This window comes from Littorina saxatilis, linkage group LG1 (genome assembly GCF_037325665.1).
Source record: "Littorina saxatilis isolate snail1 linkage group LG1, US_GU_Lsax_2.0, whole genome shotgun sequence".
In the NCBI taxonomy this organism is placed as follows: Eukaryota; Metazoa; Mollusca; class Gastropoda; order Littorinimorpha; family Littorinidae; genus Littorina; species Littorina saxatilis.
The window spans coordinates 73,452,860-73,476,146 of NC_090245.1; the positions used below are offsets into that span (position 1 = coordinate 73,452,860).

General features: G+C 39.3%; 3 protein-coding genes across 14 annotated transcripts in view; 2 read left to right on the top strand and 1 right to left on the bottom strand.

Moving 5' to 3' along the window:
• Window positions 1-7,019, top strand: part of LOC138978299 (tubulin polyglutamylase ttll6-like) — a 97,266-nt gene extending 90,247 nt beyond the window's left edge. For all 11 annotated transcript variants that reach the window (XM_070351035.1, XM_070351047.1, XM_070351063.1 and 8 more), the window contains one exon: window positions 1,537-7,019. In XM_070351035.1, coding sequence (XP_070207136.1) covers window positions 1,537-1,802 — 266 coding nt within the window. In that variant the 3' untranslated portion in view covers window positions 1,803-7,019. The remainder of the gene's footprint in view (window positions 1-1,536) is intronic.
• A 662-nt stretch (window positions 7,020-7,681) lies between these two features.
• LOC138978443 (protein pygopus-like) lies at window positions 7,682-12,294 on the bottom strand. Of its 2 annotated transcripts, none has more exons than XM_070351190.1 (4): window positions 12,228-12,294; window positions 10,932-11,089; window positions 9,900-10,292; window positions 7,682-9,209 (listed from the first exon to the last, which is right to left on the bottom strand). In XM_070351190.1, exons 2-4 carry the CDS (start codon window positions 10,974-10,976, stop codon window positions 9,030-9,032), a joined length of 618 nt encoding a protein of 205 aa, XP_070207291.1. In that variant the 5' UTR covers window positions 10,977-11,089; window positions 12,228-12,294; the 3' UTR covers window positions 7,682-9,029. The 2 variants fall into 2 exon arrangements, with proteins under 2 accessions (XP_070207291.1, XP_070207297.1); XM_070351196.1 differs by lacking the exon at window positions 12,228-12,294 and adding an exon at window positions 12,047-12,174.
• A 12-nt stretch (window positions 12,295-12,306) lies between these two features.
• Window positions 12,307-21,700, top strand: LOC138978433 (15-hydroxyprostaglandin dehydrogenase [NAD(+)]-like). Its single transcript, XM_070351178.1, has 7 exons — window positions 12,307-12,528; window positions 13,345-13,468; window positions 14,970-15,076; window positions 15,881-15,977; window positions 17,365-17,444; window positions 17,912-18,051; window positions 19,320-21,700. Exons 1-7 carry the CDS (start codon window positions 12,436-12,438, stop codon window positions 19,447-19,449), a joined length of 771 nt encoding a protein of 256 aa, XP_070207279.1. The 5' UTR covers window positions 12,307-12,435; the 3' UTR covers window positions 19,450-21,700.
• The last annotated feature ends 1,587 nt before the right edge of the window (window positions 21,701-23,287 follow it).

Sequence of the window (23,287 nt, forward strand, 5' to 3'; positions counted from 1 at the left end):
TATATCCGTACCTGGGAGACAATGAGTTAATGATCTGCGAGGAAATCTGCTTGAGTTATCAATCAATCAATCAATATGAGGCTTATATCGCGCGTATTCCATGGGTACAGTTCAAAGCGCAGGGATTTTTTAATTTTTTAATTTTTATGCAATTTATATCGCGCACATATTCAAGGCGCAGGGATTTATTTATGCCGTGTGAGATGGAATTTTTTTACACAATACATCACGCATTCACATCGGCCAGCAGATCGCAGCCATTTCGGCGCATATCCTACTTTTCACGGCCTATTATTCCAAGTCACACGGGTATTTTGGTGGACATTTTTATCTATGCCTATACAATTTTGCCAGGAAAGACCCTTTTGTCAATCGTGGGATCTTTAACGTGCACACCCCAATGTAGTGTACACGAAGGGAGCTCGGTTTTTCGTCTCGTCCGAAAGACTAGCACTTGAACCCACCACCTAGGTTAGGAAAGGGGGGAGAAAATTGCTAACGCCCTGATCCAGGGTCGAACTCGCAACCTCTCGCTTCCGAGCGCAAGTGCGTTACCACTCGGCCACCCAGTCCAGTAGTTAGTAGTTTCAGAGATAGATACAGGAGTAGTTTCTTATGCAGATTCTTGTACCACTGACGTTTTATGATGATTTTGTTAGTCATAGTGTAATGTAATGTTTTTGCAACCATTGATGTGCCTGAAAAGATTTTACTTTTCGTGGACAATTTTGTTAGTTTTTGATTTATTAGTTCCTGGTAATAATAGGGAACGAAGATATAGAACAAAATACATACCTTTGGGTTTACTACGTTTTGAAAATTAATTCAGTATGCATTGTAGGACATTTTTAGATGCTGCTTTTAATCCACTTGTATATTATCGTCGCCGTCCAGGAATTTTGGCGTTACTCAGTTCTTGGCGATTTAGATGTTTTTGTGTATTGGACTTAGTAAATCATTCTGAATGAGAAATATTCTCTAAAATATGATGGACAATACATGATTTAACATTCTTTTATTTTTCAATCTATACCAGGTACAAATATAAACACTATTTCATACTAAAAATAATCAGCTTTTGCCCTCATGCTGAAAAGCTGTTTAAAATGAGTTAAGTACGCCAGAATTCCATGACGACGTTGATATGTACAGTTCAACTTCTTAAAACTGTTGCTACTAGTCTACAAGAAAAGTAGCGAAAAGTCATTTGAAGTTTATCATGATTTTAGAAACAGGAAATGCAAGTATGCTGCGGTGAAGAATGTCTTGTGGAGATTATCATGCAGTTCTGTAACTTTCAGCTGCAATCAAAAATTCTTTATTTGTTGTGCCAGGTTACATAAATTGAATTCAGTTTTCATAACACATTTTCAATGTGCTCGCGTGTGCACCAGTATACTGTTGATTAGCATATCAAATTTGCCTATATTTGTGTAAGCAGTCTTGAAGGCTTGCATGCATGTGCTATGTTTGTTTGTTTGTGAGAGATGAAGTGAGAAAGATTGACTTCACTTTTGATTTTCTGTCTTTCTTCAGAAGGTGTAGGCGTGACTCGCTTCATCACCCAGCACCCATCCCACGGCCTGTCTGTTGTGTCTGCACCCGCACCTGTGGTACAACGCCCAGACATAGGATCCCCTAGCAACCCCCTCCACCGCCGCACGCCCCCCGTCCGCATTACCGGCCTGGATGCCATGAACACAACACGCTCCACCAAGTCACAGAGAATACGAGGGGCCAGTAACACTATGCGGCTACGGCAGATGGAGATGCGAGAGAACCACGCTTTTGCTTTTAGCTGATAAACAGCTTCCGTGTATGCTGCCTTCTTTTTAGTGTGTGGAACGGTGCCTGCGGCAGTCAATGGGGAATTGGCTGTTGAAAAAGTTGTGATGTGAGCATGTTTAAAAAAAAAAAAGCTATGGAGATATGGTTGCTAGTGGAAGACTGATGAAAAGGTTGTTGACACCCAAACTCACCCCTAAAGTGATGGACAAGGATTTTTGCCATGTGCTTGCTTCAGTTTGTTGGTCTGCTGTCACCAGTTCTAGACATGAAGTGTAGAACAGTATTGGACCAGACGTCTCGAGCTTCACCAAAACCTTTGATAAGTGGTCTGTTTTGCCCTTGATACTTGACTGAATGCATTTGTATTTTTAGTTATGGGTGGCTCAGTTCAGGTAGCGTGACCTCAGTTCAGACGTTCATTATCTCAGTGAAAATGAGAGTTTCACCTTTGAAACATTTTTTTTAATTGTGCGTGACTATATCAGTATTTGCTGTCATCTGTAATGTGATAATGTATTGTAATCAAATGAATATGGGAATTGAAGTAAAAATGGCCATCCTCACTATGATGGTTAAATGCAGACTTGATTTTGCCAGGTGTTGTCTCGTACATATATAATCAGTGAAGAAAAAATCAGGGGTCCAACTCATGAGTGATTGACACCAACTGAAATGAAGGTTGCACAAGAATTCTTGTCACCTTCCAAGGAATTGTACAAAACGGTTTGTAGCTTCATGGATGCAGGTTTGCAGTGCCAGCTTTCAGTAATTTAGAAAGAAGACTTGATGCCTCAGCAGTGGCTAATATTCAGTAGTCAGATAGATATCCAACACTTTATATCAGTTTGCATCAGTGGACTGCTGACTATACTGAAGAAATCTTATAAATCAGAAAAGAATACTGCATGTTTCATTAGAATTTGTTTTTTGTGTGCATAGAATCTGATCAAATTAGACTGAAGACTGGTAAGTCTAAGTGCATTTATAATAATTTAAATCGTGCTGGGGGAAAAATCAGTAAGTCTTCACCTTCTGATTTCTAAGAGCGTGCAAACTCTTAACTAGAAAAATTAACACACTGCTAATAGTGTGTGTCAAAACATATGCAAGGTATAATTTTTTGGATAGTTTTGGCATATCCGTCATAATTTCCTGAGGCAGAGGATGTTGAATTATAAATGTGATCATTACTGTAAGCAGTAATAATACAAATAAAACAGCTATGCATAATGTTCTTTCTTCATTTAGTGCATGGGACAAATAAATGCACATGCACTTTCTCACAATACCAATGGAGCAATTTGCAAGTTTCAGGATATGCAAGTGAACCATTGCTCAAGTGTTTGTAGTGGTAATTTGGCTGTTTTTATCTTCACTGTGCAGCATTCCTGGTTATATAACTTTATAAGCTCAGATCCAGTATTAAACTGTTGTTTTTACCGTCCTATATGCCTTATTGTAATATTGTATTCTGCTGTTACTGTACGTGTCAGACTGTTCTTCTATCATCATGTGTAATGTTTCAACACTTTCACCATGATTTGAGCGGGAAAAAATGGACTTTCAAATGTCATCCTGTCTTGAAGTTGACTTTTCAAGGTTGTAATACATGCAGTCACTGCTACAGGCATTATTGATACTGTATTCCTGATAAATGTTATGAAACGAGTTTTGGGAAAGGGGGAGGGGTTATATCAAGACCGGATGTATATTGATTATTCTCAAGTGCGAGTATATACTTCGGATTTTGACAGTGGTTTGTGGGACTTTTATTAGTGTTGTTCATCGATGTGTACGTAAAAGCGTATTCTGTGATAAAATGGTGTACAGTGGAACCTCCCTTGACCTCCAACATTTTTAGAAATTCGGGTCTTGACAGAGGGATGTCTTAAAACGGGGCCGGGGGTAAATCTACTGAGATCATGAAAAGAAAATCTGAAAAAGCAAAGTCTTAAAAAGGAGGACGTTTATAATTGGGGAACGGGGGGGTCTCAAAAGGGGGGTTTCACTATTTCAGGACCTTTGAACAATTCACTCATGAGGCCACTGGCAGATGTGACAGTGTGTGTGTGTGTGTGTGTTAGAGGTAAAAAGTGTGCAAGCTTTGATCATCTGCAAACTAATTTTATAGAATTTAAGGACAATGAAGCAATTATTTTATTTACTTGAATATTAGATTCTATTTAAGACTGAGATTTTAACAAGGCATTTGTTCAAAGGTCATAATGTATTTGTAACAAAATGCTATGCAGCAAATTTGTTGTCTTTTTTTCTGTCACATTTTTTACAGAGTTTATCCAAGATGCCTTGTTACTTAATTTACTGTCCCCCTCCAAATTGAAGGAAAAGGGATTGCAATGTCTGCATGAGTTCCAGTGCTAATTATATATGCAGATAATACATTGCTGAAAAAAGAAAATATGTGTATGTGTCATGTTTTTCACAAGAGTTTATGTCAGTGTGTGACTAGTTTTATAATGCGTTCTGGCATAAATCAACACAGCTTGTTAAGTATGCATATCAGGAACATACATCGTTGTATTATGTTGATAGGTCAGGGTGTGAAGTATGCTGAAAAAAACCAGTAACAAAACAAAGGGTCTTCTTGAAAACTGGGCTCATTGAAAAAGCTGAGATGTTTAAAGAAATCATAGTGTACGACACTTCTAATATTATTATTAATGTAAAAAAGAAAGAAAAAGGAGTAATCATTTCTAACCATGACATCTGATGATAATAATATTGTGTATGCATCTGCATTTTCATGCGTGAAATATATATAATAATAATAATGAGGATATTTATAGTGCAGAACTACAAGCTCTGTATACTTCTAGCTGACATTATCCCCGAGTACGCTAGTACAAGGGCTCAGCAGACTTTAATTGTGTCTGTGTGTGTGTCTTTCTCCACTTAACAGCTTATTGCTGGGAAACTACTGGGCGCAGTCCGTTCAAAAGTTGATACACTAACTTGATAATAGGTCCGATTGATCGTATTAAAACTTCATAATGTTACCAGGGACCTAAATGCGAAATAAACCACAAAAACGACTTGGCCGTAGGAGGAGTTCACACCGGCGGGGCAACACGCAGTCATTGACCTGATAGAACAGCCGAACGCGTCACACAAAAATACGTCATGACAAAGTTACACTCAAAGCGAAAGAGACTTTGACGTCATTTACTTTTACATTTACGGAATTTTCCGTCTGTTCCTAGCTTGTCAGTGAAGACCTGACGTGAGTAAGCTTACCCAAAACGTCTTTGTTCTCTATTCTCATTGCAGCTGTGAAATAATCAGTCTTTGTCTCGGTCGTGTAGGTACAGAATTTGCTTCTGCAATCATTGTGTTCGTGTTGATGACGGCTTTATAAGACAAAATAATCAGCGAATCTATCGCGAGGAAGACGTTTATGTACAAATCACCGAACCCAACCCATTTTTTGTGTGCATTTTTCTGAAGAATAAACTGCATGTGGTTAATTTCATCCGTTTAATGCTTGTCGAAACATATCTGATCACAGATGAGGTCGCAGTTTGTAGGTTGAATCTATGAATCGGCCAGAGATAGATCTGCATTTCTGGTCAGAAACCAACATTCACACCAGACATTCCAAACATTTATATTTATTGAGCGAGCCAGTCTGAAGAGTACTCGGGTCCAGCGCGAGCGTTTTTTATTTTCAGACGCAGAGCTGTAATTATTTGGCATTTGATGACAATGTTAACCCTTTGAACCATTTCAGCAGCAACCAGAGTATACTCTTCAGGCCCCAATGAATGATTAATGATGCATAAATCAGCAACCGTTTACCCTTTGCCATAAGAAAGGTATTTATATGGGGCAAATCCTATATTAGTTCCAAGTGTCTTACAATTATGCAAGAAAGAAAAAAACAATATTGTAAACAACAACATGAAACAGCATTCCGTCCAGATTTGATGACAGTATTACTGGTATTTATTTTGATCTTTGATGCAAACTTGTGATCTCTTTCGTTATAAACAATGATCCTTCAGCCAGCATTATTTTCCTCTAGCACCGCGGAACTTTCTGTCCACTTTGCACGTTACACAAGTGATGACAAAAATGGAAATTAATGATTGTGTTCTATTGACATGTTTTATTCCCTGAATTCCATGAAAGTGTCCCGCAGTGGGGCACTGCGGTTATGAAATTAAAAGCCCCTCCTGTTTTTGGAACCGCAGGAGCTTTCTAGTTTGCTGTTAGGTAGATTTTTGGTTCCTCTTTCCTGTCATGCTCTCTTTTTCTTCATGAATTCTTTTCTTTTTTCTGCCTTGCTCATTCACCTGTATTTTTTCCAAAAATCTCTTCTCTTGCCGCTTGTCTCGCGATTCATGTATAGTTTAATCTGTTAGTGTTCTGATGTAAGTCCAGCAGTAGATAGGTTAAGCCTATTTTAACATACTGGAAACTGGTAATCTTCCAGTAGGTATTAATTTAGTTTTACTAAAGCCTGCTGGGACACAAGTAATGGGTTAGTGCATTTGTAAACAGGAATCGCTTGACAAGTGGCCCCCTTCATCCCCCCCTTCCTCGTCCTGATATGGCTCTGCGTAGTCGGCTGGACGTTAAGCAACAAATAAACAAACAAACAAACAAACCATGGAAGTGTATGTGTAAAATATGTACCTGTGATAGTGTGTGTTCATGGAGGATATCCACGTATGTGGATGGATGAAAAAGAGAGACCAAGGCAAGCCTCTTTGATTTTACTGCATTTTTTTAATAATACCAAGTCATATTTATTATCTGTGATGTACTAAAATGACTGAATAATGGGTCAAAAATTCCTCTTTTGCTCTCTCTCTCTCCTTGTTAAAAAAGATATGGTCAGTATTCAGAAGAATTTATTCTTGAATATTGCTTGTTAAAGTATTGACTTCTTACTTGACTCATATTTGCTTAACTTTGTTTTTTTCTCTCCCCTCCTCCGTCTTTTATCTCATTTAAATACATTTTCTGTTTTTAATGGGGGTTTTCTTGCTTTTGAATCACCTTTGTTGGGATCTTTTATAGTGCAATCTATAAGGTGAATTTATAGGTTTCTGAACTTATAAGAGATAATAAAATCAGAATTTTTGAACAGATATATTTGGTCATAATTTTTTTATGTAAAAGGTTGATTTTTAGTTTTCACAGTATTAGACTTTGATGAAGTGTATGTCATGAAATTTTATGTTTTGTAATAAAAGACAAATACATTTTGTTCCAGTTTTTTTGGTTTCTTGTATAACGCCAGTGAATTGTTAAGTAATCTTCGGTAATGTGTGTGTTGTGGTGTGAACCTGAGCTTGTCTGTTACTTTACCGTTGACTTTCTGATACGTGCATAAGGTAAGATGTAGTTTAAACTTTACTTAAGCCAAAGTAATTCTTGTAGTCGACACGAACATTCAGAACTATACAACACACACAAAAAAGAACGGCTTGATACTTTTCAGTTTTGTCTTCATGGTATAGAACTGAATGTTTAGTCAATGTGACACACATCTACCAATCTCTCTCAGCAGCCCACAGAGAACAACAGAACCCAACATATGAATTTTGTTTTAAATAAAATGCAAAATCAGGAAAGCATCTGCTATCTAACATGATTTTTACTATTGAGCAACACACAGTTTCGGTCAAGAAAACACATTTTCTTAAAGCTCAGCTTACACCTTGGCAGAACTCATGATCATTTACTCTGGTTCCCAAAGACAGCACACACACACACACACAAACATAACATTTCTGCACTGTAACTCACTAACATGCTAATAGCAGACACACTAAACTTATTAAGTTAATACAGTTGAATCTGCCTTAGCGACCGCCACTTGATCACACAACCACATTAACCAACACAACTCAAAGGATCCCTGATAAGTTTTATTGAATTTTATTTATCTTTAGATAGCGACCACCTGTCTCTTGTGACTACTTTTTGTCTGTCCTTGGGTGGTCGTTATAAACTACTTGCTTCCTTGTACATCGTTTACATGTACTGTAAAGAAAACTGGTAAGTCTTGCTGTGGAGAAAATGGAGACTACTTCATTCATTTTACAAGAAATAATGATGACTTCTTAAAATTCTAAATAAGGTATGTTTTGTACACAAAAAGTCAAATCATTTCAATCTCATCCATACATTTAACTGGCGCACACACACTCGCACATATTTTTTTTTACATACACTCGCTCAAACACATACTTTCTCTGTTCTTAAAATAAAACATCAACATTATGCACTCCGTAAAATTAGCAGGATACAAAAGAACATAGCTGTATCCAATTTTTTTACAAAGTCTTAACAAAAGAACCAGCTGAACTTTGATTGTGACAAATAACTTTCACAAAATCCCTTATGTTCCCCATGACTCTGAATGTTCACTCTACTGGATGTCAGCTGATAGTTTTCCTCATATGTTGATTATGACAGACACACCAATGAATCAATAAACAATTGCACTAACAATGGAATTCTAGGCTCAGTCTCACTGTTAAAGCTGGATGTGTTAAAACGCTGAAACAGCCATGCAACTGAAAGGCTGAACCATAAGCTTTAAAATACGTGCTTTATATTTCTGAAAGAATGCTGCCTACAGCTAGATGTATTGCCCAACCCTGAGAAAAGAAATGTTGTCTCTCAAGTGCTGTTCACACGGTAAAAACAGACTTGTCAGCTAAAGTCACAGAAGTTGGCCATGTGAACAGTTCCTCTGATTTTCATCCGACTCCAACCCCCAGTTGAGCACTGTTCCACTTTTTAGCTGATTCTGAAGTGACTTATTCTGATGCACTTACTGGTTGGAGGCTATGTTTCGTTGCCTGTGTGCGCTGTCACCATTAGCATTGCATATGCCTTAGGCCACAGGCCTGGGTCATTGGATGGAAGAAGTCTAATGAAAATCAGCTAGCCACTTAAACTGCTCACACTGACTGCAACAAATTTCTGATGACTTTGTCCATTCAAAATTCATTCCCCAGTCCCCAGAAAATTGGGTTTCAAATCAGCCATGCTAACAGCACTTCAACTGCAGCAAGTATTATGGACTTATTTTACCTTGTGCGCCCAATTTAAGGGCATCCACTGCACAACGACAACACCAATACAGCCAGTGGTGCAAGCATATATTTCAAATGATCAACAAGCACTCAAGCTTTCAGCCATAACTGATAGATATGTGCATTACATAATGCATGGTTAAAATGCCTCACAAACTACACAAGCTGCTAAGGTTTGAACTTGACAAGAGGAATGTTTTTGGTGGAGAGACATCTGTCACACACCCACTCAGCGTACACCTCTGATTTCAACATGGTGAAAGCATCATCTGTCAACCCTGTGCAGATACGGTGAAACCAGAAATTGCAGCCACTCTCACACAAGATGGCCTGGTCATTCTCATGTACCTGAAATCAGAGCACATTAGTCCATGTATTACAAAAGCAATCAAACCAATCTCCATGAAGCAGTGAAGTTGCAGCAAAAATTTTTTTTTACTAAAACTATGTGACTGTATGTCTGGCTATTATGTCTGCATCATGGATATCAACACATGCAAAAAGCAAGTTTTAAAAAAAACCACACACACACAAAACAGCAACAAAAAAACAACATAACAAAAACAAATTGCTGCTCTCAAATTTCACAAGTCAAAGAACATTTGCTCAATTGCTATTATATCAAAAGTTTTCCAGATTAAATTTGGCTCAAATAAAAAAGAGTTTAAAATGATGTTTTCTTTATCAGATGAAAAAGCTCATATGGATTTTTTTATTCTAACTTACTGAAGTAGCAACAATTTTTATTCTAATTCACATTGAAAGTACAGTCGAAACTGCCAATTACGGCCACCCCAAAGGATCCCACATTAGATTTTTTCCTACAATTCACCTTTCCACAGTGACCACCTATCACTAACGACCCCTTTTGAGTGGTTGTTATAGTACGCTTTTTGCTCAACAAAAACAATTTGAAATGGGACCTTGTTGCCTCAACTAAATATCTGGGTGAAGTTTAACACCCTCACCACTATGTTAATAGGGCCATGTAAATTTACAGAGTGGGCCAAAGCAAACTATACCACAGTGTCAGCCTACCTCTTTATGACAGATACCACAGGGGTAGATGGGTGGAGCGTTGGGGTTGGAGGGGTTGAAGACCATGGGCTGGTGCGCTGGGTACACCTTGTTGGGTCCCCCGGGGCCGTGCATCATGCCAGGGTGCATTCCCACACACTGGGGCCCGTGGGGACCCTGGGGGTGGGGTCCTTGTTGGGGGTGGAGACCCGGTCGCATCTGCATCTGCTGCATCATGCCGGGTGATGGTCGACCGTGAGGATCGTCAAAGGGATTTTGTGCCATCATGTTGCGGCAGTTGTTGTTGCTGTTGCTGTTATTCCCATTGTTTTTGTTGGTGGGGGTGGGAGTCTTTGGAGGAGGCGTTGGCGTTGGATCTGGACCCGGTAAGAGCTCGGCAAGCGTGTGTTTTGTCTGGAAAAAAACAAAGTGCAGCAACAAGTTAATCTTTATTCAATTCCTTTGTTCATTTCTTTTTGAACACTAATGATCTAGATGCTTTGGATTGTCAATTGATGATTTTGTTTTTGGTACAGAGGCAGAGCAGCTCCTCATCTGATAGTTGGTCTAGTAGCCTAGATCAGACCCCTACCTCCTGGGTGAACATGGCCAAATCTGACCCCATACATAAAGTAAACTGAAACACATCTTTCTGGGTAAACTATCTACGGTGATTGAACCAGGAGTCTGGGGATCGACTTTTTGACAAGCATGCTGGATTAGGAGCCTCAGGTTTCTTCAAGTTCATCTAATATACTGGGCAAGGAAAAATGGTCAGACACATGATAATTATTAAAGCTGGGGGCTACATTGAAACAAATGACTTGAAGAGAAAAACAGTGTATTTTCCTGGTAGCTCTCCAAGCCTTAATAATGTGTCCGACATGCTAGCTGAAGGAGGCCATGTTTCTCATACCCAACTAGCCTCAACATAGCATTTATCATTCGATTTAAGTTTTGTAAACGGTCTAATTATGACTGTGTGATTTATCTCCTGGTTACATTGTATACATACTTAAACTAAACCTATGTCTGGTGAAGTACCATACTTACTGTGTCAGCCGCAGAAGAATCCTTTCTGTCTTGTGGCATCCTCATTTGTCTTGTTATGTTTGAACACGCAGTCTAATGTTGTAACTTCCCACTGCACACTCCAGTCCCTTCTGCTCACTGTGCTGTACTACTGGTCACGCCACCCACTGATCACAGAGCTGCCAGAAAACAAAGACTTTTATCAGCACAAGCTTAACAAAATGTAGTACCCTCTTTCTCACGTTCTTCTCACCACACTGTCTGACTCTGGGTAACACCTAAATAGTTCATTTTGGAAGAGAAAAAAAAATAAGCTGGACCTGAAGGCAGATGGAACACTAGCTGCCTTACACAGCTGACTTCATATTCAGTGTTCCTCTCTTGATTACATTGGTGGTTAGTCAAGAAATCGAGTGATAAGTCAAAACTTTGATTTCAGCCATAGCAAAAAAGAATCAGAACAGAAGGAATGCAAAGACATTAGCCAATACTGAAATAATAAGCCAGCTGATATTTCAATTTGCATCATTAAAAAATTAACCTGTCAGTGTCAAGACATAAGTTGATTAAAACTTAATTATAACATTTTTAATAACACTGTTGATCTTGAGACAATTACGATTTTTAAAATATAAGATCTAAGTCCTACTCCTAACCATGTTGAGAAATTCTGAAGGAAAAATATATGCAATATATATATTAATAACTATTAAGTTCTCCTTCAGCAACAGAGGTGCACATCATTTGAACACCCTCCCGTCTGCACTTGAAGTTAAATTTGCCAGGATACTAACTGAGGACTCGATCATTTCAAAATCTCCTGGACACAGAGTAATTATAGACATAATGGATTTTAACGAATAGATCACAAAATTAGCATTCACAGACCCAGCTATTACTACAGTAGTACTAAAATACTAGTTAGTTAAAATGCAGACCCAAATATGAAATAAACAATGAACAATGATGGGACGTTTTTATGGGCATCACGGCCTACAGACTACAGTACATTGTCCCAACAAGCTAAACTAAACAAAAACACATGAATGAGTCGGTGAGGGGGTGTCATGAAATCAGAAAGGCCGCGATGCTGTTTGCCCGTCCCTGGTACTGTAGTAGAACTAGAAGTTACTTACTAGTATTTGTCTACTACCAGGGCCTCGCAGAGATGCCTCTGCAGCAAATCATGTCGATAACTGCCAGGTCAATGCAATCAAGCCAAAATAGCTTTGCAGCAGAGTGGCACTGTGTATAGTTCATAACCAAAATACTAGCAAAGAGAAAATCTTTGTGATTAAATGAGCCGATTGATCAAACCTGCACTAGCGGGTGTCTTTCACTCTACTCCAGACCGCAGACCACCATTGTCTTCAAATGGCCGTACCATTTGAGAATAAAAACTAAATCTAGCTAAAACAGTTCTCGATACGCTGCAATTTGAGAACTACTGTGGACTTTGTCCACTTTCGAATTTCCTTGAGGACTGTTGATTCTTGCAGCTTATACACTGAGAAATACATCTAGAATGTCTTTATCGGGAAAAGTGGCACTCGTTACCGGTGCAGCACAGGGCTTGGGCAAAGCTTTCTCTGAAGCACTACTGAAGAGAGGTGCTAAGGTAAAAGAAGGAAAAACCTGTGCACACAGAGTGACATTGGCAAACAGAAACCATTTCATTTTTCATTTCATTTTCAGAAACAGAAACCAAACCTACACACACGCACACACACGCACACACACACGAGAATCCATTAGTTAATAATGCTACACTCTGTGCCCATGGGGGCCAATATAGATGCTAATTAAATGTACACGTTTGAACAAAGATACCTAAAGGCCCTTTATATTGTTCTCTCTAAATGTAAAATTTCACCCTGGAACATTAATTTTTGAGTTGTGTAACAAAACCAGCAGCTGCAAATGTGAACGTTCCGCTGAGTGTGGATCGAGTCATGATTCTAAATTACCCCGTCTTTTCATTAGCACTTTTCAAAGCTGCTCAGATCACAGGCGGAAGGTATCGTCCACTGGACTACTACTATCACAGAAAGTCTTTCTGTGATAGTAGTAGTCCAGTGGACGATACCTTCCGCCTGTGCTCAGATACTGAAAAAGTATACAGGTAGATCTACTATAGTGTTCTAAACACAAAAACTGAGACGAATGTAGAAAACTAGAATCCCCCAAAACGAAAGGTTATAGTAAGAAGAAAGTTTCATTTTTGACAAAACAATTGAAACATTCACATTTGAATTTTTCAATTTTTTGATTTTGTCAAAAATATAACATTTCAGTAACTCACGATTTTTGTTTTTTTAATTGTGGATTTTGCAACGCAAGCAGTCTTATCTGTTTTGTATTTATGAAAAATATATGAGTAAAATGGCGATGTCTTAAATCGGGTTCCACTGTATCATGTTTCCTTTTGCTGTAGGTTTGCCTGGCAGATGTACAGAGCCCACTAGGAGAAGCCACAACTACAGAATTTCAGCAGGAATATGGAAAGGACAGGGCCCTCTTTGTCAAGTGTGACGTTTCTTCAGTCAGTGAATTGCAAAGTAAGAATGTACGACTTATTCAGTTTTAAAATTTAGGCTGGATAAAGAATATTTCCTTGGGGGGGGGGGGGGGGGGGGGACTGTCACAGCCCTTGAAGTTGTCATGATGAGAACCAGGAAATCTTTGTTTGAATATTATAGTGCTTTGAAACAATTAAGCCATGTCAGGTACCTAAGAGGGCCACTCATTATGTTTTGCAACCTGGGTTTTCTACAACACTTACAGCCAATCTGCCTACTCCAGGTTTTGGAAGAAACCCTCCTCAGCTTGTTCACATTGTACCATCCTCTTAAACCAACTGTCCATGACACCCCAACACTCTGACTGGGGTATGTCAAAATTAACACCCTCGGGAATGCTCAGGCATCTTTGGTGTTCTGGAACAGCTTTCGATCCCTTCAACTGCCTCTTGGCGGAAGGGAACAAAAACCCGTCACAGGGGTCTAAGGCGTGTGAATATGGTAGGTAGGTGACAAGCTGAACATCATTGGCGGCTAGACGTCGTGTGCAACATACCAGAAAGAAATTAGGCACGCAGTGGCTGACATACCAGTCAGCAGTTATCGGTTGTCTCTCCTCAAGTGATATGGTGGCAACGTGGCCGGATTTTGCAAAGAAATACACTATCATTTGTTTGGAAGCACTTCAGTTTCTTTTGAATTTTTTAGGTGGGTTCTCATCTAGGAAGACCCACACCACCAACTGTTGCTTCATCTTTGGGTCCTATTGGTTTTCCCATGTTTGGTCTTCTGTGACCATGTCCCAAACGCGACAAAACCTTCTTCCATCAAATGTTCATAGCAATTTTATGGTCGCCACAGTCCACCCTACCCCGCTATTGCTCTTCACTAAGGTTATGGGGAACCCAACGGTCACAAAGTTTCATTAAACCACATTAGCCGTGAAAACTACAAGTGAGACTTCCCGACTTAATCTTCATTCTATCATGTATTTCAGTGTATATCATTTTTTGGGGTCCTTCTCAATCAAGTTCTCTACCCTAGAGACATTTTCTGTGGTAACGATTGTTGCCATTCGACCACAACGGTCAACGTTTTTTAACGTCCACGCACCAGTAATGAACTTTCCGTACCTGAAAACAGTGGCTTTCGGTGGAGATAGATTTCCAAAACAATATTTTAAACTTAAAAAACACACTTGAAAAGAGTTTCCCTGGCAGAAACCATAATTCATCATAGCTCGGAAATCTCTTCGCAAAAGGTCAACACTGCTGGCAGGAGACCCATCACCCTTACCGGACATTTGATCGCATTGAATGAAAACAGTTGCACAGAATCAAGAAATGTGTGTTGTCACAAGTCTTCCCAAAACTGGTCTTTGATGTAATGAAAAAGGCAAAGTAGTGACTTAATTAGTTTCCCCCTCGTATTACAGGCATATTTGTTTTTGCTAATAATTTATAGGAATCTCCTTTTTAAAGTGTCAAACAGTTTTTATGCTTGGGGCGTGAAATCAGCCCTGCATGTGCCTGTGTTTCAGCAACCTTCACCAAACTGCTGTCTGAGTACGGACAGCTGGACATCATGATCAACAACGCAGGGATCATGGACGAGCACAATCCAGCTCGCATGGTCGACATCAATCTGGTACAGTAGAACACCCCTTATAAGACCTCGAATACTTAAAAAAAATCAGGTCTTATAAAGGAGGATCGAGTCTTAAAATGGGGGTAAATTTACAGAGGTTATAAAAAGAAAGTCTGAGAAAACAGCCTTAAAAGAGGGGGGGGGGGGGGAGTCTTAAAAGGGGGGTTCTACTGTATGAAGAATGACGTTCTGATTTTGTGCTTTTACTACAATGCTCTGTAGTTTTGAAGTTGTGAATCTTTAGCTCTTTTGGGGGAAGAAAAATGTCTGAATGTGAGAGGAAGGAAACCTGTCTATTGTATGTTAGTGAGATTACTTGAGTATTTCTTCACATGATTGTTAAGGAACAAAAGAGATCTTTTTTACCCACCAAGAAAAAGACAGCACAATAGAAGATGTTCGGAAATAACTCAGTCAGGTTGGTATGGGTTTTGGGAGAGTGACCTAGCTTTTCTTGCAAAACCTTGTACAAATATTGTAGGGGTCAATCACTAGAGAGGGGTCTGTTTCGGAAACATGTGGAAACATGCACGTGGTTCCTTCACGCCCCTCGCTATACACTAACCATGAAATCAGTTAATACCCTTGCTTTAAGTGAGACAAACAATCTACACATGCTCCTTGTCCACATGTTTCAGACACCCCCCACGCTATAGTGACTGGCTTGTGGATTGATTTGTCTCTTTAAAAGCAAGGGTATTCACTCGTTCACAACCCTTACGGCTAAATGTAACAACCATATTTCTGACCATAACAAACCTATAGCTGAGGCAACACCTATAATTATATAGATGTTTGATTCAGACAGGTGTGATAATGGGAACCAACATGGCTGTGGATGTGATGAGCAAGGAGAAAGGGGGACAGGGTGGAATTATCATCAATGTGGCTTCAACTGCAGGTAAAGGCATTTACATACTGTACTTGTGTTTTTGACAGGGATGACTGCAATATATTTTTATTTTTACTATTTTTTCTTTCTTTGACATTGTTTTATGCACCCTAATAGACGAATTCCAAAAATAACTCAGTATTGTATGGGTTTTGGGAGAGTGACCTAGCTTTTCTTGCAAAACCTTGCACAAATATTGTAGGGGTCAATCACTAGAGAGGGGTCTGTCTCGGAAACATATGTGGAAACAGTCATGCATGTGGTTCCTTCACGCCCCTCGCTATACACTAACCATGAAATCACTACTGAGTTATTTCAAAAAATCATCTATTACTATCTTTTGAATAGAAGTGTTCTGGTATACAAACAAACAAAAGTTACAGAGGAGAAGGGTAAGATTAAAAAGAAGTTTACCGTACTTTTTGGACTATAAGGCGATACTTTTTTTTTTCACATTAAAATCGTGGGGTTGCCTTATACACGACGTCGCCTTATTCTCGGATAAAATAGGTTTTACGAGCACTGTGAACTTGAAATCAATGAGCAACTAACAACCATTTAAGTGAACACAATTCAAGCAATGTTGATCGCCGAAAAAATTACCTGAACAATAGTTGCGTTGAAACACGACAGTCGATATCTTGACACTTCAACTTGCACTTCGACTTTGCCACTGTCAAAATGCCAAAAACGAAGAGAGCTTCATACGACACGCAATACGACTGGAGAGCAACCGAAAGGCAGCTTTCGAACTAGGCCTGAACGAATCTATGGTTCGCAAATGGCGTAAACAGAGAGATCAGCTGTTGGGAAGTAAAAAGTCACGCAAGGCTTTCCGCGGAAAAGGTGCACGCTGGCCAGAGCTTGAGGCAGAGTTGGAGGACTGGGTTAATCTTCAAAGGGCCGATGGTCAAGGCGTTTCAACCGTTCAAGTTCGATTGAAGGCAAAGGAGATGGCAGCGGCGAAGAATATTGATGAATTCACTGGGAGTACGTCATGGTGCTTTCGTTTTATGCACACCACCATCGCCTTATCCATGGCATCGCCTTATTCTAGGATTTTTTCAGTTTTATTTTTAAAAGTAGGGGGTGTGCCCTATACACGGCAGCGCCTTTTAGTCCGAAAAGTACGGTACTCTGTTGTTTTTGTTTGAGGACTTGTATTTGCATGTCCGTGCTGAACATTTTTGTAGTTTGGAAAGGAAAGAAAAAGCCAGAAGAATAGAGAAATGCTAGCAATAACATAAATATGTATCTGTAAACAGTTTGTCGTGTGCATCCACTTCCTCGTTTAAATTTTTAAAGGAACTATTCATCTGGATCATTGAACCATTATGGTGTGATGGATCGTCCACTTGTTTGCACCTTGTGTACCTGTATCATCTTCACTTGCCAGGTATCACACCCAGAGCGTTCTTTACACCTGCCTACACTGGAACCAAATTTGGTGTGGCTGGCTTCACTCGGTCATGGTCGGTAAGTATGCAATAGACAGAACATGTACAAGTGATGTGCGTGTGTGTGTGTGTACGTTCTGAGAAAGAAGTACAGTCTATTACAGTGGAACCCCCCTTTTAAGACCTGCAAAAAGGTGACAAAAATCTGGTCTAAAAAAAATGGGGGTAAATTTACAGAGGTTATGAATAGAAAGTCGAAGAAAACATGTCTTAATAGGGAGGAAGTTTTAAATTGGGGGGTCTTAAAATGGGGGTTCCACTGTATTCACTCTATATGTTCTGGAGTATAGTCAGCAAATTTTGTTCTTTCTTCCCTCTTTTTACATTTAGTCAGGTTTTGACAAAGACTGGTAATCGAGACGAGGGTAGGGATGTATGTGTGCGTGTTGCCCTCACAAGCGCCTGTATCTCTTTTTTTTCTGAGACAAAAAAAACTCTAGGAGTAGGACTGAACACTTATTGAGACTCACATTGTTGATATTTCAGTATAACCCTTACGTGAAAAAGATGGGTCTTCGCTTTGCATGCCTGTGCCCTGCATTTACTGCCACGGACATCCTCAACCCTATGGGTACCCTGTACCCTGTTGATGCTGAAAAGATTACCCAAATGATTGGGATAAATGAGTATGTAACTACTGTGATAATGGTTTTAACGGCATTTAATATATACGTACAGTCTTAAATGAAGGAGGCTTCACTAGCTAATTTTTGATTATGGAAGCAAAATATTATGTTTTATATTGCAGAAGAGATTGAGCACGGTGAAGCTAGACCAGGTGTTCCTAACAAATGTTTGATGGGACCGCTCAGAGTTCAGTCATACTGAGTGAAGTCCTGGCAGGTTTTTTTTCTCCTGATGTTTGTGTAAATACCCAGTCAATTTCAGTTCATTTAAAATATTAAACTCTTTCTCACACTTGCAATTTCTTGAAAAATTATTTCTCAATCTCAATAATCATCAATGCTTGGTCGTCAGTATCTATGACAGCTATTCCTTTGGAACATGACTTTTGAGTTTTCAGTCACTCGTAACAATTTGTATTTGTACATTTAGTCAAGTTTTGACTAAATGTTTTAACATAGAGGGGGAATCGAGACGAGGGTCGTGGTGTATGTGTGTGTGTGTGTGTGTGTCTGTGTGTGTAGAGCGATTCAGAGTAAACTACTGGACCGATCTTTATGAAATTTTACATGAGAGTTCCTGGATATGATATCCCCAGAAGTTTTTTTTGGATAAACGTCTTTGATGACGTCATATCCGGCTTTTTGTAAAAGTTGCGGCGGCACTGTCACACCCTCATTTTTCAATAAAATTGATTGAAATTTTGGCTAAGCAATCTTCGACGAAGGCCGGACTTTGGTATTGCATTTCAGCTTGGAGGCTTAAAAATTAATTAATGACATTGCTCATTAAAAATCCGAAAATTGTAATTAAAATTATTCTTTTATAAAACAACAAAAAATTACGTTCATCTTATTTTTGATCATTTTCTGATTCCAAAAACATATAAATATGTTATATTCGAATTAAAAACAAGCTCTGAAAATTACAAATATAAAAATTATGATTAAAATTAAATTTACGAAATCGATTTAAAAACTATTTCATCTTATTCCTTGTCGGTTCCTGATTCCAAAATCATATAGATATATGTTTGGATTAAAAACACGCTCAGAAAGTTAAAGCGAAGAGAGGTACAGAAAAGCGTGCTATGCAGCACAGCGCAACCGCGCTAAACAGGCTCGTCAATTTCACTGCCGTTTGTACGAGCGGCGGACTACGGTCATTGAGAAAAAATGCAGTGCAGTTTCATTATGTGAGTTCCACAGCTTGACTAAATGTAGTAATTTCGCCTTACGCGACTTGTTTGTTTTTGTGTGTGCTTCTTTAGGATTCCTGCAGTGGTGGCTGGCTTCATTCAGTTGGTGGAGGATGAACAGTGCAATGGAGCTGTTATGACAATCACCGCTCAGGAAGGCATCCAGTTCTACAAGAAACCACTTGCTCTCAGCAAGATGTAAACAAGTCTGAATAATTGCATGTGGACTTGTAACACTGTAATGAGAATGACATTTGACTGTCGGGTACATTCTGAATAATTGCATGTGGACTTGTTACACTGTAATGAGAATGACATTTGACTGTCAGGTACATTTTCAGAGAACCTGTCGCAGTCAAGAAGCCTTGATTAAGTTTGTAGGGAACAGTTAGCAAACATGCAATGGCTCACACACAACTGGCTGTCTTCGAAAGTACTGTTACAAGATCATACCAGTGACCTTGCGCGCTATGGATATTTTTTTTACATACAATTATGGCTTGATTATCTGCATTGTTTTTTCATTCATAAGGACTGCTCAAGACATATGCTGGGGTTATTTGTTCAATCTATGCAGGACACAGCTCAAGTGAACATAGTATCAATGTGTTGTTCTGTAGAAGTCGAGTTCATGATTAATAACTGTGAAGGTCAAAGATAAGCTATTAATTCTTTTGGAATTATCGCCCCGAAACTTTCAAACGTTCATGACTTATGTTAAAAACTGGTGCTAATTAATTTCAGTTTCATCTAGCAGTGACGCTACCAAATCAATTATGTCTACTACCCAGGAATACTGCAATCACAATAGTGTGGCATATCATATAGATTAAAGATCAAGTTTATTTATGACTCTTTGATGGGTGAGTGTTTGAAAAAATGGGCTGAGAATCCTATAATGAATTTTGCACTGTGAAGTCGACCTTTACTACTCGCCCGGCCTTGACTAGTCACTCCACGCTTGGCTTTTGCGCTGGTAACTTCCCGTCTGCTGTGAACAAACTGTACAAGAGAAAAAAATCTCGTAAAGCGAAATTATTAAATTTAGTGAATCTGTGGAACTCACAGAATGTACTGCATGTTTGTTTCACTAATACTTGTAAAACCATGTTGCAGCAAGTAAGTAAAACCATAGGTTAACCAAAACCCATGCAGGCCAAGAAAACGCTAACTTGATAGCTAAAGACATTCCAACTTGGTAACATTACATTTACAATCAAAAATTTAGAACCCATTAGCTAAAAAGGTGATGGCCACTAATGCTACTTCAAATTTCTCACTACACTTAAATACGGTTCCTGGTGTGTGCCTTAAAGCTGTGGTCTATTTACGACTATCCGGGGCTACGAGGTTGAAAAGATAGGGCATGTTCACATCTTGTACAGAATTCTGTACAGCTAACGCTATCCCAAACCCCAACTATAGGCGTGTATGACCTAGAGAGCTTCAGTCAACGCTTGAATGTTGCAGTGGTAACATCCGGTTTGTTCTCTCAGAGCTGAGCATACTCGTAGAGAAGGATCGAGCAGAAAAAATAAACGCCTCGAAATTTTGGGGCCGATGTCTTAACCGCTAGGCCACTCCACCAGTGTTGTCAAAGATAGAAAAAATTTTAATATCATTCTAATGCGTTGCAAAAACTTAAAAATTGCCGCTCAAAGTTGCCTTTATTTGTTAACATGTTTCACGGAATCGCAGTCCACGTTTACACCGCCATGCTCGCCATGTGATAGTTGCGATCTCTCTATTTACAACATGCAAGAAAAATGAGAAGAACTGTAATTGAATCCCTCCAAAGTTCTGTGCAGTTGAAAACGAGACATCAAAGAAATAGTTATACATGTATTCACTTCTGAACAGTGGACGGATAGAGATATTAATCATGCTGCTTCAAGAATAATATAAAATGAATTCATATCAATGTTTTAACTTTTATTTCTCAATTGGCGCAGTAGCCTAGTGGTTAGGACATCAGTCACGAAATCTCGAGGTCGAAAGTTTGAATCCTCGCCCGGGCGTTTATTTTTTCCCTTGATCTCTCCTGAAGATAACATATGATCAGTCTTGAGAGGGCAAACCGGATGTTATCCCTGCAAAATTCAAGCGTTGACTGAAGCTCTCAAGGTCATACACGCCGTATAGGTGGGGTTTCGGGTAGCGTTTGCTGTACAGAATTCTGTACATGATTTTTAGCCCTAATAGACCACAGCTTCAAGGCTGCCTTCCCTGCACAGAATTACAGATTATGTGCAGTGTTCTCGGCTTTTTTTTTAAACACCCCAAGGTAGTCATAAACACACTTGATCTTTTAACACATTGCAATGTAAACTAGTTTTTGAGGTTTCTTTGATTTTGTCAATTTGTTTTGGCATCTTCTTTGAAGTATGTTTTTTAAGCAATTCTGCGATACTCGGATGTATAATCAATTGATTAAATTTGTTTGCTAAAAAACACCCATTTTCTTGTCATTCATCTTTTTGTGTACATCACCTCGTAAACCATCCAATTTGGGCACATACTCCACAGTACAGCCCAGCTATCAGTTGAGTGAGAAAATGTTGCCGAATTAATTTCTTCTGCCTAATGTGGGCATTTTTTTTCAAATTCTTCATACACTGATTTTTTTTAATCTGCACTCTAAAACAATGGTTTTGCAGTTGAAATTCATATAAATAAAGAACAAGAAGAGCAAACGCTCGATCGAGTCACTTTCGCAGTTCTGAATATTATATGAGGCATCAGATGGACAGGAAGAAATTGCTATTCACAACACAATGAGTCACGTTCACATAAAATTTGAGCCCGGTCACTTTTATAGTTTCCGAGAAAAGCCCAACGTTAAGTTGTGTGTTGCCGAACAGAAAAGGCTAGTTATCTCCCTTGTTTTTCTGATAACGTTCGTAAAAGGCTACAGATGTAAATACTTTGATGTAAAGAATAATCCTACAAAGTTTCAATCACATCCGATGAACTTTGTCAAAGATATAAAATGTCTAATTTTTCCTTTGACGCTGACCTGTGACCTTGAAAAAGGTCAAAGAAACCATCGTTTAAGTGTAGAGGTCATTGGAGGTCACGACTAAACAAAATATGAGCCCGATCGCTTTGATAGTTTCCGAGAAAAGTCCAACGTTAAGGTGGTGTCTACGGACGGCCGGCCGGACAGACTAACACTGACCGATTACATAGAGTCACTTTTTCTCAAGTGACTCAAAAAGTATGGCCGTTGCGCTTTTTTTTTAAACACTGGTAGTGCAGGGCCTAGCATTGGAAAAAGTGAGTTCAGCTTACAAAGGCGGGGGCCGCAGGAGGCCCCCAGTGGGGTCTGCCCCTGGTGGGGGTTCCGGGGGCTTTGAAGATATTTTACCTAAAATGACCCCCCCAAAGAAGATTGAGCAACTAAATTATGCCTTCACCAACAAGCAAAACACAAGACAGAAAACAAGAAAACGGACAATCTTGTGTTATTTGGCCTAAAACTGCCATTCCCACTTCCAGGATTACCTGAATTCTTTGTCACTGAATGGCTGACCACGTTCAACAATGTCGCTTCGAGACATTATTTCAAGTCTAGAGCCACAAAACACCGGCACAAAGCATGCTCGCGCGATGCCAGAGGAAGTGCGTGCTCAAGCAAACTGTCAAACCGATTGAGAATTGAACCGAACGGCGCACAAAACGAAAGCTGGGACTGTTTGGGTTTACTGTTTGGGAATAACAGGTTTTTGCATTTCGGCGTACACCAAATCGAGTTCCGCGTATTGGAGATGTTATTTCGGCGTAAAGTACGCCGGACAGCTTACAATGCTAGGCCCTGGGTAGTGCACCACAAAAAGTGTCCGATTAAAACAGGGCACATGCCCAGTACAAGAAAAATGCATACACTTCATAAAAGAAAGTTTCATACAATGATTCGTGATCATGAACACCGTTTTGTGCCCCAAATTTCTTAACGTTTTTCGTTTTCTAGATTTATAATGTTGAAAATTGCTGCAAGTCTTTAAAAAAGATTAGTTTTCGAAAAAGATTGTACTTTAGAG

What these genes read in the sequence shown, in the direction of transcription:
- LOC138978433 (XM_070351178.1), top strand. Translation starts at nt 12,436, where the DNA reads ATGTCTTTATCGGGAAAAGTGGCACTCGTTACCGGTGCAGCACAGGGC. An exon ending in CAATGTGGCTTCAACTGCAG is followed by an intron (nt 15,978 to 17,364) that starts GTAAAGGCATTT and finishes TTCACTTGCCAG; the next exon opens with GTATCACACCCAGAGCGTTC. An exon ending in CAAATGATTGGGATAAATGA is followed by an intron (nt 18,052 to 19,319) that starts GTATGTAACTAC and finishes GTGCTTCTTTAG; the next exon opens with GATTCCTGCAGTGGTGGCTG.
- LOC138978443 (XM_070351190.1), bottom strand. Translation starts at nt 10,976, where the DNA reads ATGAGGATGCCACAAGACAGAAAGGATTCTTCTGCGGCTGACACA. An exon ending in ATTCTTCTGCGGCTGACACA is followed by an intron (nt 10,293 to 10,931) that starts GTAAGTATGGTA and finishes GTTTTTTTCCAG; the next exon opens with ACAAAACACACGCTTGCCGA. An exon ending in GTGGTATCTGTCATAAAGAG is followed by an intron (nt 9,210 to 9,899) that starts GTAGGCTGACAC and finishes CTCTGATTTCAG; the next exon opens with GTACATGAGAATGACCAGGC.